Source organism: Mustelus asterias, chromosome 10 (assembly GCF_964213995.1).
Source record: "Mustelus asterias chromosome 10, sMusAst1.hap1.1, whole genome shotgun sequence".
Lineage (NCBI taxonomy): Eukaryota > Metazoa > Chordata > Chondrichthyes > Carcharhiniformes > Triakidae > Mustelus > Mustelus asterias.
The window spans coordinates 12,166,458-12,184,826 of NC_135810.1; the positions used below are offsets into that span (position 1 = coordinate 12,166,458).

General features: G+C 39.6%; 1 protein-coding gene across 3 annotated transcripts in view; it reads left to right on the forward strand.

The window, feature by feature from the left end:
* bora (bora aurora kinase A activator) overlaps positions 1 to 14,806 on the forward strand; it is a 25,443-nt gene extending 10,637 nt beyond the window's left edge. The window contains exons 8-13 of one of the 3 annotated variants that reach the window (XM_078221567.1): positions 660 to 889; positions 1,248 to 1,401; positions 3,008 to 3,540; positions 4,122 to 4,268; positions 6,954 to 7,146; positions 13,700 to 14,806. In XM_078221567.1, the coding sequence (XP_078077693.1) occupies positions 660 to 889; positions 1,248 to 1,401; positions 3,008 to 3,540; positions 4,122 to 4,268; positions 6,954 to 7,146; positions 13,700 to 13,725 (1,283 nt within the window). In that variant the 3' untranslated portion in view covers positions 13,726 to 14,806. The remainder of the gene's footprint in view (positions 1 to 659; positions 890 to 1,247; positions 1,402 to 3,007; positions 3,541 to 4,121; positions 4,269 to 6,953; positions 7,147 to 13,699) is intronic. The other 2 variants (XM_078221568.1, XM_078221569.1) reach the window with 2 other exon arrangements.
* The last annotated feature ends 3,563 nt before the right edge of the window (positions 14,807 to 18,369 follow it).

Here is an 18,369-nt window from a genome sequence, read left to right on the forward strand (position 1 = left end):
AGGGGGGGGCTGCCACCGGGAGTTGGGGGGGGGAGAGGGGGGAATTGCCACTGTTGGGGGTGGGGGGGGGGGGAGGGCTGTACATCAGGCATCAGGGCGCTCTGGGATGGGGGCGGTCAGGGTTAACCCAGAAATTGTTGTGGGGGGCCGCGATTGGGCCGTGGAGGGGGCTGGAGGGGCAGCACTGCGGGAGTCTTGGGCTGGCCAGCAAATGGGGAGACTGACAGATCGGGGCCATTGTGCATGCACAGATTTCCAGAGCTGTCAGACTCCGGTGCGAATGGACCCCGCCACCCCCCCCCCCCCCCCCCCGGTTTTAATGATATTCATGACTGGGACCTCTGCATTGCTCAGAGTGCGGAGATTCAGATGAGAAGCTGAACTGACAAAACAGTTGGGATTTAGAACAGTTTTCCCGCTGATTCAGCATTTTTGGGAGAATCGCCCCCTGTAGTTCTGGTATTTGCAGTGGAGCCACTGTGCAATGCACATGGACACTTGCTGTAAGTTATTGTCACTACAGTGGCCAAGGAGGAAGGGAAGCCCTGTTTGATTTTCTCAATGTTGCTGCAAGGTAAAATCTGTGCTACAAATATCTTTTTTCTTAGCTGTGCTGCAAATTTTAATATTACACCAATGAAGTTTATTTCTGTGTTCAGGTGAACATTATAAATTGGAAGACCCTGTTGACCAGTCACATGAAAGTTTGAGTGCATCTTCACTTCGAAGGAAACTATTTATCGATGGTGAAAGAAGCTACTCTGATAGCTCCTCCCTTCCTTCTCCAGAGCAAAATCCATGTGCTGGCCCTGTTCAATCCCATAGAAATCTAAGCTCATTGGAGTCTCCTCCATTTCGCTGCAAGAGCCCCACAAAAACTCCCAGTTCTGTAAGTACTATATATATAAAACTTCAAATATCATTTTTGGGATCCATGCTGTAGGTTATAAGGGTAAAGAGCTGGTAGAATGTGAGGTTCTAATGTGTTCTTTTGTAGATAGGTGAGAAGGGTTTTAATGCCTCCAATTCTCCACACAATGTTTCTGACTTCCGTTGATTTGCGGTAAAACAGCGAAGTGTTTGAATGCAAAATAAGTAAACAGAAGAATGACTAGAATAAGAGACCCATCATGTGGTTCCATTCCTTTCATCACTCTAGTATTCATACAAAAAGACATTGTACCAAAAATTTGTGGCAAGCCACACAACAGAATGTGATAATGTAAATCCATTGTTGTCAATTTTAGGGGCAATTTTCATCGAGTCCCATTCAAGATGCTGGAAGAGCATGCAGTTTGGGAAGCCTAACAAGCCCCATGTTTCCAGCAATGTCTTGTCCAAATTCTGCGTCACCACCTTTGTCTCCGATTGGATTTCAATTTGACAAAATACCAGTTTCAGGTTTGAACTTAATCTTTTTTTAGAATTTAAAAATGGTATTTTTTCTGTTTTAAATGTTGACTTGTATTAAATGGAGAATTTGAGGCTTGATATTTGCTTTGGATTACTTCTTTCCCCTCTCCTCCCACATAAGGTTAACCACATTAAATCTATCTTGTACCTGGGTATGATCGTTCTCTAAGGACCTTGCAGCTTGGTGCTTATTTATGACACTACTTCTCTTGACATGAATTAATCTGACATGAAACAAGCCAGATTGCTAAAACAGGCTGGTAAAAGCCTCAAAAATCTCCTGTCTTTACATTCATTATTAAGACATTGGTCGAATCAGAGCTATTGCTGTTATCATTACTGCAGCATTCAATGGTTATTTTTATCTCCTTGCTTGCTTTTATGATCTTGCTTGAGATCAGTAAAGTTTTTTTTGGAAACCCACTCAAATATCCACAAAGATTGAAACCATAAGTTCACTGTTTCAAACAAAATAATTTTACTCCAAAAATCAAAGAACATTAATACAAATAGTTACACTCTTTCTTTAAATAATCAGTTCTTAAAAGATTTTAAGACGTACAATGAACACAGGTTATACTCTAAACCAAACTTCTTCACTTAAATTACTTTCTATACCCATCTGATTTACACCTTGAAAAAACTCAAACCAGATACTTATCATAAATTGGGAGATTAAGCACTTGGTCTGAATACTGCTTCAAAGATTTGTATAAAGGTTAGGATTTCTGGGCCTTGTGCTTGCTTCCAATAAGATTGTCCATTCAAACTTCCTCTAACTGTCCCACATTTGTAGACTTTCGGTTCCATATAGTGTTTTAAATTTAACCACCTCTGGTCAGAACTCCCAATCTTCCTTAACCCTGAAATCTTGTATCTAGGAGCTCTCTCTCTCTCTCTCTTTCTCTTCTCAGCTATCCCAGAAGTCTAACTCATGGTTAGTAGATGCCTTCAGTTATCAAAGAATTTAAACACTTTTAGCCAGCATGCAGAATTTCAACTGAATTTGGTGTTAAAGAAATGTTCCCTTCAGCCAGCTTGAACTGCTTGAAAATCAGACCCAAACTTGGGAATCTCTTCCACCACTAATCATCTTTTTGTTTACCCTCTTTTTCTCTATTCTTTATCTCCCAGCAACTTTGTCATATGAACAGTTATTGGAAGCAGGTTATCTTTTACAAGAAATCATCTTCCAGAGAAACTTAGTTCTCAGTGGAACCCCATTCCAACACTAAATATAAGTTTTCTCTGAACTGCACGGACCATCACATCACATATTAAAAGAAAAATTATGGGATAAACGTTCATGACTATTCTGAGCACAAATACCACTTGATGAATGTATAACTTGGAGAATTTTGAGGTTTGGCTACAATATGAAATTTCAAATATGTAGCTGACTGTCCATTCTTTGAACACTGACCACCTGTTTGAATTTGCCGGAGCTCCATAATGCTCCATTATTCTTTGAGAAACACCTTTCTTCCAATTAACGTCTCTTCATAGTAGTCTCATATTTTGCTTCAATATTCTGATAACTTTATTTGGAAAAGTCTATTCTTTGCATAATCTCTCTTTTGTTTTCTTTATACAGAAGAAAGGGACTTTACTTTCATGTCTCCTGTTGCTCCTTCTGCAGCAAACTTGGATGGGAATTTTGACCACTATACAGAATCTCCTTTAATAGAAGGATGTTCGCCAATTAAAACATACCCTCCTATGAATCTCAGACTTTGTCACACTTCTCCGCAAAAGTTAACTCTGCAGCACGAACACAAAATTGAGGATAGACCCCGTTCTCCATCTCAAGCTAACTTGTATCCCGAAATGGATGCAGAAGTGTTCTCTCTATATCTAGGAACAGAAAGTGAAACAAATTGCATTCCACGACACAATCTCTCAGAAGCCAATGAAAATATGCTTCAGGATGGGAATGAGCACCACACTGTTGATATGGCTGACTTAGGAACAATTGACGGGGATGAAAGCACTTGGGTGAAGGAAACGGAAACCAACATTAGTATTCCAATGAGTAGCTCAATAACTGGAAATGTGGATAGCCCTCGTATGTATATGTCACCTCTTGCAGAGAGCAGCGCTATTCCTCCTGAGAGCATTAGTATGCAGGTAAGGATCATGTTTGAGCAATTATAATTAAACTATCACTCCTATTGATTCTGAAGAAGTAAATAAGAAGTTTTGTTTTGCGATTTTTGACTGCATAAAATTACCACCAATTACATAGGGGAGATGATGGCCTAGTCATATTATCACTCGACTATTAATCCAGAAACTCAACTAATATTCTGGGGACCCAGGTTCGAATCCCACTACGGCAGATGGTGGAATTTGAATTCAATAAAAAATAACTGGAAATAAGAATCAACTGATGACCACGAAACCATTGTCGATTATCAGGAAAGCCCATTTGGTTCACTAATATCCTTTAGGGAAGGAAATCTGCCATCCTTACCTGGTCTGGCCTACATGTGACTCCAGAGCCATGTAGTTGATTCTTAACTGTCCTCCAAGGGCAACTAGGGACAGACAATAAATGCTGGCCAGCCAGTGATGCCCATGTCCCATGAATGAATAAAGATATATATAGAATATGGTTTAGTTGCACATTATTATTTAATTTTCAGTATGAGTGTTAATGCATGTGTCATGTTTTTATCATTGTTTGTATTGACTTTTTAAATTAATAGGCTGATAGTGGTTATAATACACAAACCACTTCTGCGAGTAGCTTAATGGATGCTATTGGAACAGATAGCCAGCTTGGCAAAGAGAATTTGGAACTGCGAACTCTAGCTGGAACTTTACCTCCAAATAAGCTTAATTTAAAATCTAAGGTAATGCCCTCAAGCCTACTCTACCATTGAGTAAGAATGTCTGATTTGATTGTGGTCTCAACTTCACTTTCTACCATCCCCTCCATAACTTTCAACCTGCTTGTATATCAAAAATCTACCTAACTCAGCCTTGAATATATTCAATGACCCAGGCATCACTGCTTTCTGGGGAAGAGAATTTCAAATACTAATGACGTCCCAATAGAGAAAAATTCTCCTTCCCTTTTTTAAGGGAAACTTCATTCTTAAACTGTGTCCCTGGATCTAATCTCCCTCCCAAATAGAAACAACCTCCTCATATCTACCCTATCAAGTCCTCTCAGGTTCTTGTATGTTTCAACAAGATCACTTATTCTTCTAAACTCCAATGGGTATAGATAGGCCCAACTTGTTCAACATTTCTTCCTAACATAAGCCCTTCATCCCAGGAATGAGTCTAGTAAACCTTCTCTGAACTGCTTCAAACACAATTATATATTTTTTCAAATAAAGAGATCAAAACTGTGCACGGTATTCCAGATGTGGTCTCATTGATGCCCTGTACAGCTGCAGTAAAATTTCCCTATTTTCATATTGCATCCCCCTTGCAATAAACACTACCATTTAATTTGTTTTCCTAATCATTTGCTGTATGTGCATACTAATTTTTTTGTGATTCATGTACCCAATCCCTCTGTACTCACCGAGTTTTCTCTATTTAAATAATATACTGCTTTTCTATTCTAAAACTTTTGAATTCCATTCTTGGATCTGTTTCCTCTACATCTACTTCTCTCCCATTTACCTTGATTTGTCACTATTTCTGGTAATCTAAGATGTGCCATTGTTTGATGGGGTGGTTTGGAAGAGAGACAGTATTTACATCTGACAGTCAATGTTGCAGTGAATGAGGTTAACTACTTTAACTTGGTATTCTATCCCAGTGGTTCATTGGACTTGCTGGCCACCTCCTCATCAACCAGGTTTAGAACATTTAGAACACCCACAGAAATCTAATATAGTACATTAACATATTTTCAATTCCCTAATGAGTTTCTACCGTTCCCTGTAGTCAAAAAGGTCAGTGATAGGCCAGTGTCTTAACATAAAATGCTAAATGAATAAAGGGCATTTCCATTTCACTGTTTAGCCATCCAAAGGGCAAAGTAAAGATCATTTCACCTTTTTTACAGTTGCTTTTTGGAACATCTCTCTGAGTATAGATTGATAGCATTTTGCAGGAGTAACATGAAGCAACTCACGCACATTTTCTAAACTCAAATCATCAGTCTGGTGACCGCACAGAATGTTTACCAGAGATAACTTGGCAGATGACAAGAATGTATTTTGGGAGTTCCCTTTCTAACTTGTGTCGCTTTAGCATGCTCTTACACATGTTGAAAATACGGAATGAGAAAAATATAGATTATCTTGCACATGTCCTCTGATGACAACATTCTTTGATCACCATCATCATCACACAGCCTTTCCCGTAGGTCCTACAGAACATCAAAGCATCTAAAATTTGAGGAATTTCAAGTAGTTGGTTCCTGATGCTTGTGTCAAAATGCAGACATGACAAGCAAACTCAAACTTTAGTGGCTAAGCATTCATTCCTAAGGAATACACAAAAGGAATCCAAACTCTTGTGTGTGATTTTGATTGAAGAATGAAACCAAACCTACCAGGCTAGATCATTTAACATGACACAGCAATAGCAGCCTATTACTTCCAGCTATACCTTTGCATAAATGACTTTGACTCAAGAATTGGAAGTACAATTTCAAAATTAGCAGACGACACCTAATTGTGAGTGTAGTTAATAAAATGGACGACTGCAAAAAATACAGGAAGACAAATTAATAAACTTGCAGAATGTGCATACTTGGCCAATGAGTGACTATATCAATGTGTTTTGATTGGAAGAATGAGCAGGCTGCATATTTCTCGGAAATAAGTGTCTAAATGAGACAGAGGTATGGGCCACTGATCATTAAAAATAGTGAAAGGGCTTACTGCAGCCCTGAGAACAAAAGCAAATAAAGCATTGGAGTTCATTTCTAGAAGAATAGAATTGAAAAGCAAAGAAATTATTTTAATCCTTGGTCACACCATACTTGGGTTACTGCAAACCATTCTGACCTCCATATTATAAATAGGATATACAGGCACTGGAGAAAGTGTGAAACCGGAACAGAGAGGTTAGCCGGAATTTTACCGCCTCGCCCACCCTAGAATCGGGGCGGGCGAGGCTTGCAGAACAGCATTCTCCGTTGGCCTCGGATGGGATCTTACAAGCCTTGGGTGGGTGAGGCGGTAAAATTCTGGCAGTTAAGTCTGTGTGAAACATTGAAGAGGCTGGGGCTCTATTCTCCAGAAATATGAGGTCTGAGAAGTAACCTGATAGTTATTTTGATCAGGTTAATATGGAGGAAGTGTTTCAACTTGTAAGGGAGACACATTGAAGGGAAAGATGAATATGTACTTGAGAAAAGAATAGAAGGATGTGTAAATGGGGTTATCTTTGGAAGGGTGGGTTGATGTATAAATATGGACCTGTTGGGCCTGTTTCTGTTGTGTAATGTATGAAAGGCAATGTATTGTCTGCGAATCAACTTATCCATTTTGTTATCAAAAGAACATTCGTTCCTAATCAGAATTGGCTTTTTTGGGGGGGAAAAATAACGTGCATTTCTTTACTTCCAGGATTTCCTTTGTTCGGAGTGTAAAGAGAACAAAGAAGCATTGGGAATGAACTCAGCTTCTCGTTTAAATAAGCCTTTTCACAACAGTAGGCCGCGTTCAACGCACAACGTGGTGCTAAGCCAGAACATATGCTACCTGAATGCTTGGAAGAATCCCTGTGAACAAACACTGAATAGAATGTTTACAAAGAATGGTATGGAATCCTAGTAGAAGCCATCTTAGTAGCTGCAAACTGTAAAGAGAATATGAAATTGCAAGGTGCTGGGCTATAGCTAATCTGTTAATCGAGGCTACTATTTAGAAAATAAGGAGATTGCGCACAAGTTCTGGAAAGTTCTACTTGTTGCCTTCACAAGCACTGATTAATATTGAATTGGAATTGGCTTCAATGCAAATGGCCATGTCACCCCTACATACATGAACCCAGTTTATGATTTCAAAGTTTAGAATTGCCTGCTGCTACGTGTGATGTAGTATGAAATGTAAAACTTTGTTCTTTATCGGCTTTCTTTAATCATGCAGGCTCGTGTTATATTAGGATTCAGGAGAAAAATTGTCTTGCCTCTGTAAAACTCCATATGAGATCAGAACATCATAATACATTATCAACCTATCCTGAGTCATGGTCATTTCAGTACAGAAGGTGGCCAGTTGGTCCATCATGCTTGTGTTGGTGTTGGCTCCTTGTCAATAATACCCAGTTTAATCTTATTTCTGTATTCTTTTTCCAGACTTAATATTATTCTTCATATTTTTCTAATTCTCTCTTAAATGCTGTGTTTGACCTGACTTCAGTAGCCCCTTGTGGCAAAACATCTAACATTCTAATGCCCTTTTGCTTATTTGGAAAATATTCTTTAAAGTTCTATTCTTCTGATACAAATAGTAAATTTATACCAAGTCACCAATAAGTTCTTCCTGCACCTTTATGACAAGTACAATATTACTGGAGGAGAGAATGAAGTGAGTAATATCTGAGTTTGCTGAGTTCATTCTCAGTGTGAGACATTGTCCTGTTTCCAATTTGTTCATTTGGATTCCTCTGTTAATTTGGCTTCAGATGCAGCAAAATAATTCAGTTATGGTCGTGCTTAAGATGTTTGTATCAAAATTCATAGAAACAATAACAATCGGCAGTAGGATACTGGTTTATGGGTATGAATAGTTTGTCTTTTGGACTTGGTTAAATACTGTGATCACCATCAATCAGGTTGCATTGATTATCCACATGTTTGCAATTCTGTTCTCTGTAGCATTAGCATTATGCAAGAGGCTATTTTCTTTAACCTAGCTTTACTTGTGATAAATTGTCTGAAGTATAAAAAATGCATTGTGGTGTAAATTGGACCAAAATTCCTTTATCTATGCATGGTGACTGATCAGCATGTGCTGAATAATCATAAGCAAACCCATTAGGATTTCTGTCCTTTTACGTTCAAATAGTGGGTCAAACCAGCAAGTAGTGGGTCAAACACATGTAACATTTGCCACTGTCAATGTTGCTTCATGCTGGATTGTAATAATACTTAATGCAATGAAAACAAATAATTTCATTGCTCTGACGACCATATATATCTTGCGGGCTAGTTTTTATTTAAAATCTAATATTTGTATTGTACTTTTGGCATTGGAAAATGTCCCTAGCATTAGAAAGTAGGAGAAGGATATGAATGGTATTAATGTAAAGGATGGGACTGGCCAGAAGAGCTTTAGAATAATCAAATTAAGGTATCAAAAGTTATAGATGAATGCTTCAGTAGTAGATAAGTGAGACAGGCAATATTATAAAGGTGAAAGTAGGCGGAACCTTTGGTGGAGAACGCAGGGTTGGAAATGGAATCAGTTAGCTTAGTTATGAAGTTTGATATTGAGGTCACGGTTGATGGCTTCAATCCTTCTGATAGTTAACTGGAGGAAATTGCTGCCTATGCAGGACCTGATGTCAGGCAAACAGTCTGACAACACAGAGGCAATAGAGGGGCTAGTGAGATATATAGGAATTCGTCCAGGACAAGTCCCTGGTGTCAGACGAGCAATAGAGGGGTTAGTGAGATGTATGGAATGGGAATTCGTCCAGGACAAGTCCCTGGTGGACTCCAAAGGTAATGGTGCTGCGATGGAAAGAGGAGCCATTGATGGAGATGCTTTAGCTATGATTGGGCAGGTGAGAGTGGAGCCAAGCACAGGTAAATCTATTTGGACAATCAATGGAGGAGAGGTTGGAGGAGGAGGAAAGGCTACGGCGAAGATGAGATGGGAGAAATAATGTACCACAGCCACAGAGCACATAATTTGTGATTTAGGTTGGGGGCCATTTTATTGTTGTGGCAGGGGAGAACGCTGATTAGAAACATTCAAATGTGGGACTATGGAGCAGATGGACAACACATTGAAGGAATTTGCAAATGAAAGGAAGCTTAGAACTGGGACAATGGCTTGCAAATTTTTTTTATTCATTCATGGGATGTGGATGTCACTGGTCAGTGACCAGCATTTATTGTCCATCACTAATTGTCCTCGAGATAGTGGTATTGTTGCCGCCGCCTTGAACCAAAAAGGTTGAAGAAACACCTACAATGCTGTTAGGGAATTCCAGGATTTTGATCTGATGACAGTAAAGGAAAAGCAATATATTTCCAAGTGAGGATGGTGAGGAGCTTGGAGGGGAATTTGCAGGTGGTGGTTTTCCCATGCACCTGCTGTCCTTGTTCTTAGCTAGACATCAAGGTGCTGTCGAAGGAGCCTTGGCGAGTTTTTGTAGTGCATCTTGTAGGTGGTACACACTTCTGCCACTGTGCATCAGGGTGGATGGGGTGCCAATCACCCTGCTTTGTTTGAATTACAAGACGAGTGACGTTACCACTATGCCACTGCCTCCTTAAATATAGATGCATTGAGGTTTATTTTAAAGCAGAGATGATGAGGCAATGGCTATATATTTACAATATCATCCTAGGATGAGTGTTTGCTAGTATGATTGGGGTTGGTTTAAAATAGAATGGCAGAGGGATGGGAACCTAAGCTGGGTGACAAGGAAAGAAACAAGGACAGTTATAGACGAGAGAATATTAAAATTTTAAAATGGTAGACAAGGTAATCAAGGGCGATTAGGGCCATAGTCCAAAGAAAAGTTGGGATGATTAAAACTAGCAAAATAGCAAGCTGAAAGGCTTTGTATCTTAATGCATGAAGCAATCAGAACAAGGTAGACAAACTGATGGCGCAAATCACGGTAAATGGATATGATCTCATGACATGGTTAAAAGGCGATCAAAACTGGGAACTTAATATTCAGGGATAGATCATTAAGACAGGAGGGAATGAAAAGGTGGTGGGGTAGCAGCACTGTTAATGAGATGAAATTAGGACCGTTGTGAGCAATGATCTAGACTCGGATGATGCATAGTCCATTTGGGTGGAAGTAAAAAAACAGCAAGGGAAAGAAGACATTGGTAGTGGTATCTAGACTCCCAAACAGTAGCCACACTCTAGGATTTTGATTTTATTTTGATTTGATTTATTATTGTCACATGTATTAACATACAGTGAAAAGTATTGTTTCTTGCGCGCTACACAGACAAAACATACCATTCATAGAGAAGGAAACGAGAGAGTGCAGAATGTAGTGTTACAGTCATAGCTAGAGTGTAGAGAAAGATCAACTTAATGCAAGGTAAGTCCATTCAAAAGTCTGACAGCAGCAGGGAAGAAGCTGTTCTTGAGTCAGTTGGTACATGACCTCAGACTTTTGTATCTTTTTCCTGAAGGAAGAAGGTGGAAGAGAGAATGTCCGGGGTGCGTGGGGTCCTTAATTATGCTGGCTGCTTTGTTGAGGCAGCGGGAAGTGTAGACAGAGTCAATGGATGGGAGGCTGGTTTGCATGATGAATTGGGCTATATTCACGATCTTTTGTAGTTCCTTGTGGTCTTGGGCAGAGTAGGAGCTATACCAAGCTGTGATACAACCAGAAAGAATGCTTTCTATGGTGCATCTGTAAAAGTTGGTGAGAGTCGTAGCTGACATGCCAAATTTCCTTAGTCTTCTGAGAAAGCAGAGGCGTTGGTGGGCTTTCTTAACTGTAGTGTCGGCATGGGGGTGTCCAGGAGAGGTTGTTGGTGATCTGAACACCTAAAAACTTGAAGCTCTCGACGCTTTCTACTTCGTCCCCTTTGATGTAGACAGGAGCATGTTCTCCTTTACTGAAATCGATGACAATCTCCTTCATTTTGTTGACATTAAGGGAGAGATTATTGTTGCCGCACCAGTTCACCAGATTCTTTGTCTCATTCCTGTACTCTGTCTCGTCACTGTTTGAGATCCGACCCACGACGGTGGTGTCGTCAACAAACTTGAAAATCAAATTGGAGGGGAATTTGGCCGCACAGTCACAGGTGTATAAGGAGTATAGTAGGAGGCTGAGAACACAGCCTTGTGGGGCACCGGTGTTGAGGATGATCATGGAGGAGGTGTTGTTGCCTATTCTTACTGATTATGGTCTGAGAGATAGGAAGTTCAGGATCCAGTTGCAGAGGGAGGTGCCAAGACCCAAGCCACGGAGTTTGGAGATGAGTTTCATGGGAATAATAGTGTTGAAGGCTGGGCTGTAGTCAATAAATAGGAGTCTGACATAGGTGTCCTTGTTATCTAGGTGTTCCAGGGTTGAGTGCAGGGCCAGGGAAATGGCGGTAGGCAAACTATAGTGGATCCAGGTGGTCCAGGAAGCTGGAATTGATTCGTGCCATGACTAACCTTTTGAAGCACTTCATAAGGAAAGTGTATAAATCAACAAATAATAGGAGTATGTAAAAGGGATGGAGTAATAATAATGGGTAACTTTAATTTTCATATTGATAGGGTTAATCAGATTGGAACGGTTAGCTATGGCATAATTCAGAGAGAGCATTAAGGATAGTTTCCTAAAGCAATATGTCATGGAGCCAACAAGGGAACTGGCTATTTTAGATCTGGGAATAAATGACCGAGCAGAGTTAACATGGCTTCATGAAAGGGAAATCCTGTCTAATTTAGAGTTTTTTGAGGTAGTCTCGACCAGAATGGATAGAGGGGAACCAGTAAATGTATTGTATGTGGACTTCCAGAAGGTGTTCAACAAGGTACTTCACAAAAGGTTAAGTCATAAGAGCCCATGGTGTTGGAGGTAGTATATTGGCATGGATAGATAATTGGCTACTGGGCAAGAAACAGCAAGTGGAGATAAGGGGTTGTTTTTCAGGTTGGTGACCAGTGAGGTTCCACAGATCAGTGTTGGGACCGCAACTGTAATGACTTAGAGGAAGGAAGCGAATGTACTTTAGTTAAATTTGCAGACATGACAAAAATAAGTGGAAAGTTGCGCGACGGATACTAGCAGTTTACAAAGAAATATTGATAGGTTAAGTAAGTGGGCATAAAGTTGGCAAATGGAGTATAATGTGGAAAATGTGAAGTTCATTTTGGATGGGAGAACAAAAGAGTAGTATTTAAATGGAGAAAAACTGCAAAAAGCTGTAACACAAAGGGACTTGGTGGGGTGGGGGGGCAGTACTTGTGCATGCACACAGGTAATCAGGAAGGTTAATGGAACGGTGGCCCTTATTTTAAGGGGGTTGGAGTATAAGAGTAGGGAAGTCTTGCTGCAACTGTACAAGATACTGGAATACTAAGAGCAGTTTGCTCCTGTCACTTGAGGAAAGATATTGCATTGGAGGCAGTTCAGAGAAGATTCACTCGGATGATCCCTGGTAAGGAGGGATTATCTTATGAGCAAAGGTTAAACAGGTTGGGACTCTACTCATTGGAATTTAGAAGAATGAGAGGTGATCTCATTGAAACATAAGATTCTTAAGGAGCTTTATAGGGTAAATGCTGAGAGCATGTTTCCCTTAATGGACAAGTCTAAGACCAGAGGGCATGGTCTCAGAATAAAGGGATGCCAAATTTTAAGACTCAGATGAGGAGGAATTTCTTCTGAGGGTTCAGAGTCTTTGGGAGTCCTTGCCACAGAGAGCTGTGGAGGCAGAGTCCTTGTGTTTGTTTAAGGCTTAGATAGATTCTTGATCAGTAAGGGAATCAAGGGCATGAGGAATGTTGGATCAGCATGATCCTATTGAATGGTGGACCAGGCTTGAGGGGCCAAACAGCCTGCTTCTGTACCTATTTTTTCATGATCTCGCATCAGGAACAAGGAGGGGAGTTTTGTTGTCAGTAGTTGTCGGAATGGAGTGTGGGTGAGCAGGAGGTGGGTCTCGCTGAAAAAAGGCAATTACAGAAGATGGGAGAGCAATTAGAGTTCATCAGTTCATGATTAGGACATATGGGATTCATGATTAGGATATAAAGAGAACCTGGGGGTGGGCAGGGAAGAGGTTCAGCTTGTTGGAAAAGGGGAAATTGGCAATTGAACAATGGTCTGTACCTCAGTGATGAATAAATCCTCAGAGGAGATCTCCATTTGAACTATATTGAACAGGAAGATTTGTTTTCAGGTTGCTAATATTAAATGGTCTTAACTGGGATAGTTAAGGGTGCTGGAGTTTGCAGCAGTGGCCCTTGATTAAATATTGACTCCGGCTGAAAGTACACATGTGGATTGCAAATGAAGATCAGATCAGGTTTAGCTGCAATTATTTGTTGAAGCTGATGCTTAAGTGGGGTGGGGTGGACGTTTGCTTTAAAATTGAAATGTTAATGTGGATTTGGGACCATGCAAAACTAGTTTCCTCTAAATCTTTATTCTTTCCTTGCAGTAAAATATTCTCCACCTCGACTGTGATGAGAAGTCGCCTTGTTTTATGTAACAACCTCTTGAAATGACCGTGGAGAACCAGAGCCCACTGGGGATAACTGTCTTTCTTTTAACTGAGTTATGGCTGCACAATTCAGTCTTAATCGCTAGAACCATTGTTGACTGTGAATGGATTTAAAATTCATGCCACAATTGGCAACTAGGATGAAAGTCAAACAAAAATCTCAATCAGCACTTATAAAAATATTAATTGCATGTAGTTAAAGAGAAACTATTTATAAAGTATCTGAATTTACTGATCTGTTAGCCATAAAATCATGAATTTAAAGCAACAACTTTAGTCTATGTGTTGTTTTTCATTCAAATTTATGCATAAGCAAATATCCCCATGAATCAGGCTTGATTGTCAATGTTTTTATGCCGTGGCATGTATTGTCATTTATTTTATTATGTAAGAAAATAGATGGAATTAATAACTTTTTAAAGAAAATTTAAAATCAATGGCAGTTTACCATCTTTTCAATGACTTGCCACTTGGCTCTTCATCTGGGGACATCGAAATCAGGATCCTGGATGCAGAATGGCTGGTACAATCAAGTTTAAATTTGAAATGAAAAATATACTCCTAAAATATTCCCCTTTTAAAAGATTTTGCTTTTGATTTCAGTAGTTAAATATTTTAAATAGCAAAAAAAACTAATGTTTACAATTTAGGCCTAAATGCTTAATTACAATTGTCCGTCCAGTAGCAATATTTTTATATTTGTGCCTTTTAAAAATCGATATTTAATAAAAGTTTCCAAATCCTGTGTTTCTTTTTGTCCTTGCACTAGAACATATCATTATTTCTGAACACTGCAACAAAGGTACATTCCAAAATGTGTTTTATATATTCCTCTACACTTTTCATTGCAGAAATTTAAATGGTTTACAGAAAGCACATTTGAGGACCCATTGCAAACAAGTATTTCCCAGAAGTTCTTAAAACATTTCTAGTTTAATGTTTGTCTCCTGAACACTTTAGATTTATTTATTTAGTCGCTTTTTGCATGAGCAGCTCGTCTGTGGTGTTGTAGCCATTCTATGATTCAATGCTGTTTAAAGGGAATAATCAAGTTTGTAAACCACAAACATGATGTTTTCAGGTAGTAGAGGTGGACAGTGTTATGAGGCTACATATACTATTATTCCCAGGGAGAATGGAGAAGATAGGGTAAATTCTTGAATCAATTGTACCTGGAGACTACCGTACGTGATTTTACACAAATTGTATGTTCTCCACTCACTGCATTTTGCTGAAGAAATCTGCTTTACACAGTTCAAATAAATTGTTTTCTGCAATTCATATTGTAAGTCCCACTCAACTCCATCTCATTGACTAACAGTGGTGTTGTCAATAGTCTGGTATCGAGATGAAAATAAATGGATAGAATGTGGGATTTAAAGCTCAACTCGGGGTTAAACACTATTGAGGTTCTGCACCACTATGCTCAGCTTAAAGGAATGACGGAGGATATAAAGGCAAGAGTAGTTTTCATGGTGGGAAGTTGAAAATAACTTTGATCTTCCTAGTGTTATAGCTCATTTATGACAAAATCAAGTTCGGACCAACAATCTAAACGGTAACTAAACTGAGCTTTATTTGGTGTTTGTCTTAAAGGGACAAGGTTTTAACTGAGCATTGTAAAATAGTCTATCAAACAAATTACACCCCTTCCCTTTAAACATCATGTTTGTGGTTTACAAACTTGATTATTCCAACCTTTGCAGGCCTTCTAGAAATTTCAACCTTCAACAGGTACTTGGGTCCCGTGTACAAGAATCTAACCCGGTATACAAAAGGAATGACAATTTTTTTTAAATTGCAAACTCTTGAGCCTCATGTATGATTTTTTTCTCTTCCTGGTTTGTTCCACTCACCTCTGCATGTTATTCTACAACCAAGCCTGACCACCCCTGACTGCACCCTACAGTTCATGAGAAGGGAGCTATCCTCTTTAAATTAGCTGGGGTTGGAAGCTGCTTCTATATTGCAAAATAACTGCTCTATTTTGGATGCAGAAGTGACAGTTGGTCAGAAAACAATGCTCCAACAAGCAATTGGAATCTATTGCTTTGGAAACTTTATTGAAAGTTAAATGTTAGAAGTTTAATTCTTCTCCCAACTGCAATCATTGAAAATAATGTTGAGAAGTGGATGCACTAGCAATGCCACATTTATTATCCATCCTTATTTGCAATAAATGCAATGAGTAAAGCATAAGTGTAGGTCAGGAGTCACATAGGGAAGATCAAGGAGAAAACCATGTTTTATGACTGGCAATACTCAGTTATTTTATGTTAGTGCTGGCTCTCAAATCACCAGCTTTAATAGATTCACTTTCCAAATTTTGTCAAGATGGTATCTGAACAGAACCTGGCTTGTTGGTTGGGTCCCTGACCTACTGGCTACCATACCCTGATGTGGAGATGCCGGCGTTGGACTGGGGTAAACACAGTAAGAGTTTTAACAACAACAGGTTAAAGTCCAACAGGTTTATTTGGTAGCAAATGCCATTAGCTTTCGGAGCGCTGCTCCTTCGTCAGATGGAATGGATATCTGGCAGATATTCATTCCATCTGACAAAGGAGCAGCACTCCGAAAGCTAATGGCATTTACTACCAAATGTTGGACTTTAACCTGGTGCTGTTAAAATTCTTACTGTGTTTACCATACCCTGTCCATAATGATTGTTCTCACAGGAATGAAGGCACACTGAGTATTAATGTAACTGAAAACAACACGTTTACACAAATTGTAGCAGGCAGGAAAGGTCGCTAGGCATGGACTGGGGTATGATATTCAGAAGTGGGTGCTTGACAGCCTTGCTGATGAAGGGGTGAAGGATGCAGATGCCAGGATTAGAAGAGATACAAGACTAGCAAACTCAGAGCTGGATGAGATTCCAAATTTGGGAGGGTAAAAGTTGTGGATGACTTGTGAATCAGGATTTTGAATTCAACGCACTGACAAACAAGGAGCAATTGGTCAAGGTAGAGGTATTGGCAGATTTGGACAGGATATCAGTGATTGCCCCTTTTACTATGATTGTTTTGGAGTTTATAGTGAGGAGTGTTGGAAAAGTTCAAACTGATGACAACAAAGGCTTATGCAGTAAGAGTGACTAGTGCCACACAGGATGTGTGGTTCGAATGCCAAACAGCACAAGATTGCACACTGAGAAATGGGTTCAGAAATCACCAAAGTTTCTTTCCAGGGGTCAGTTTTTGAAGACCTAGAGATAAGGAATTTATGAGAATTTGTAGAAAATTAACATCTCTGCTTTATAGCCGAAGCACTGTACAGCCAATGAAGTACCTTTGAAGTCTAGTCATTATAACTTAGGAAGTATAATATGTGTGTGTGTGTTCGGAAAGCTAAGGTTATCATGTATGCAAATTGAGATTCCCCCAAGCTACAGGATTATCTAAACCAGTAAATGTAGAAACAGCATATTTGAGTAGTCTGAAGTGTTCCACAGCCAGAGAGAGATTGTTCCTGTTGGGATATTTTTTCTAATACAAAATGATCAGAGATCTTGCCCTGCACTTGCAAACCAAGTCCCACTCTCCCTCCCCAGACAACAACTATTGTGGCTGGGAAATTGGCTGAGACAGATCTACATCCAGGTGGCAATTCATACAATCCTTTAATTTGTGTACTCCACCCCCACCTATAAACTACCACAAATGTTTGGAAAACTTTTCAGACTGCATACTGAAGTACTACACTACTAAAGGAAAACAAAGACATTTTGTGAAAGAATGATTAAAGTCAGTTTTCATTGCTATTTTAACAAATTGATTTTTCCACATATAGTATTTTTCAAAGGAGAAACAAGTGGAAAACTGGGCTTGAACTTGAGCCAAATGCTCCGCTTACATTGTCGAACATTAAGTATTGAGAGACAGTTGAAACTCTGCTTTTAGTAAATAATACTTTTGAAGTGTGTCCAGCACTAGCTTTTGATCAATGACTTTAGCCATCAAGGGACTGACAATGTCAGAGAGATATACAGCATGGAAACAGGTCCATGCTGTCCTAAACTGAACTAGTCCCATTTGGCTGTCTTTAGCCAATATCCCTCTAAACCTGTCCTATCCATGTACCTGTCCAAATGTCTTTTAAATGTGATTGACCTGCCTCTGGCACCTCATTCCACCTTCAGTGTGAGAAGTTGCTCTAGTTTTGGACTCCCCTACCGACTATTCATCTTATCTATGCCCCTCATGATTTTATAAACCTTTGTAAGGTCACCCCTCATCCTTCTATGTTCCAGGGACAAAAGTCCCAGCCTATCCAGTCTCTCCTTATAATTTAAGTCTTCCAGTCCCAGTAACATCCTTGTAAAATCCAAAGATGTGCGAGTTAGGTTGATTGGCCTTGTTAAATTAACCCTAGTGTCAGGGGGATTAACAGGGTAAATATGAGTGGTTATGTGAATAGGGCCTAGGTGGAATTGTAGTCGATGCAGACTCGATGGGCCGAATGGCCTCCTTCTGCACGGTAGGGATTCTATGATTCTAAATCTTTTTTTGTGCCCTTTCCAGTTTAATAACATCCTTCCTATAGCAAGGTGACCTGAATTGTATGCAATGCTCCAAATGTGGACTTACCAATGTCTAGTACAG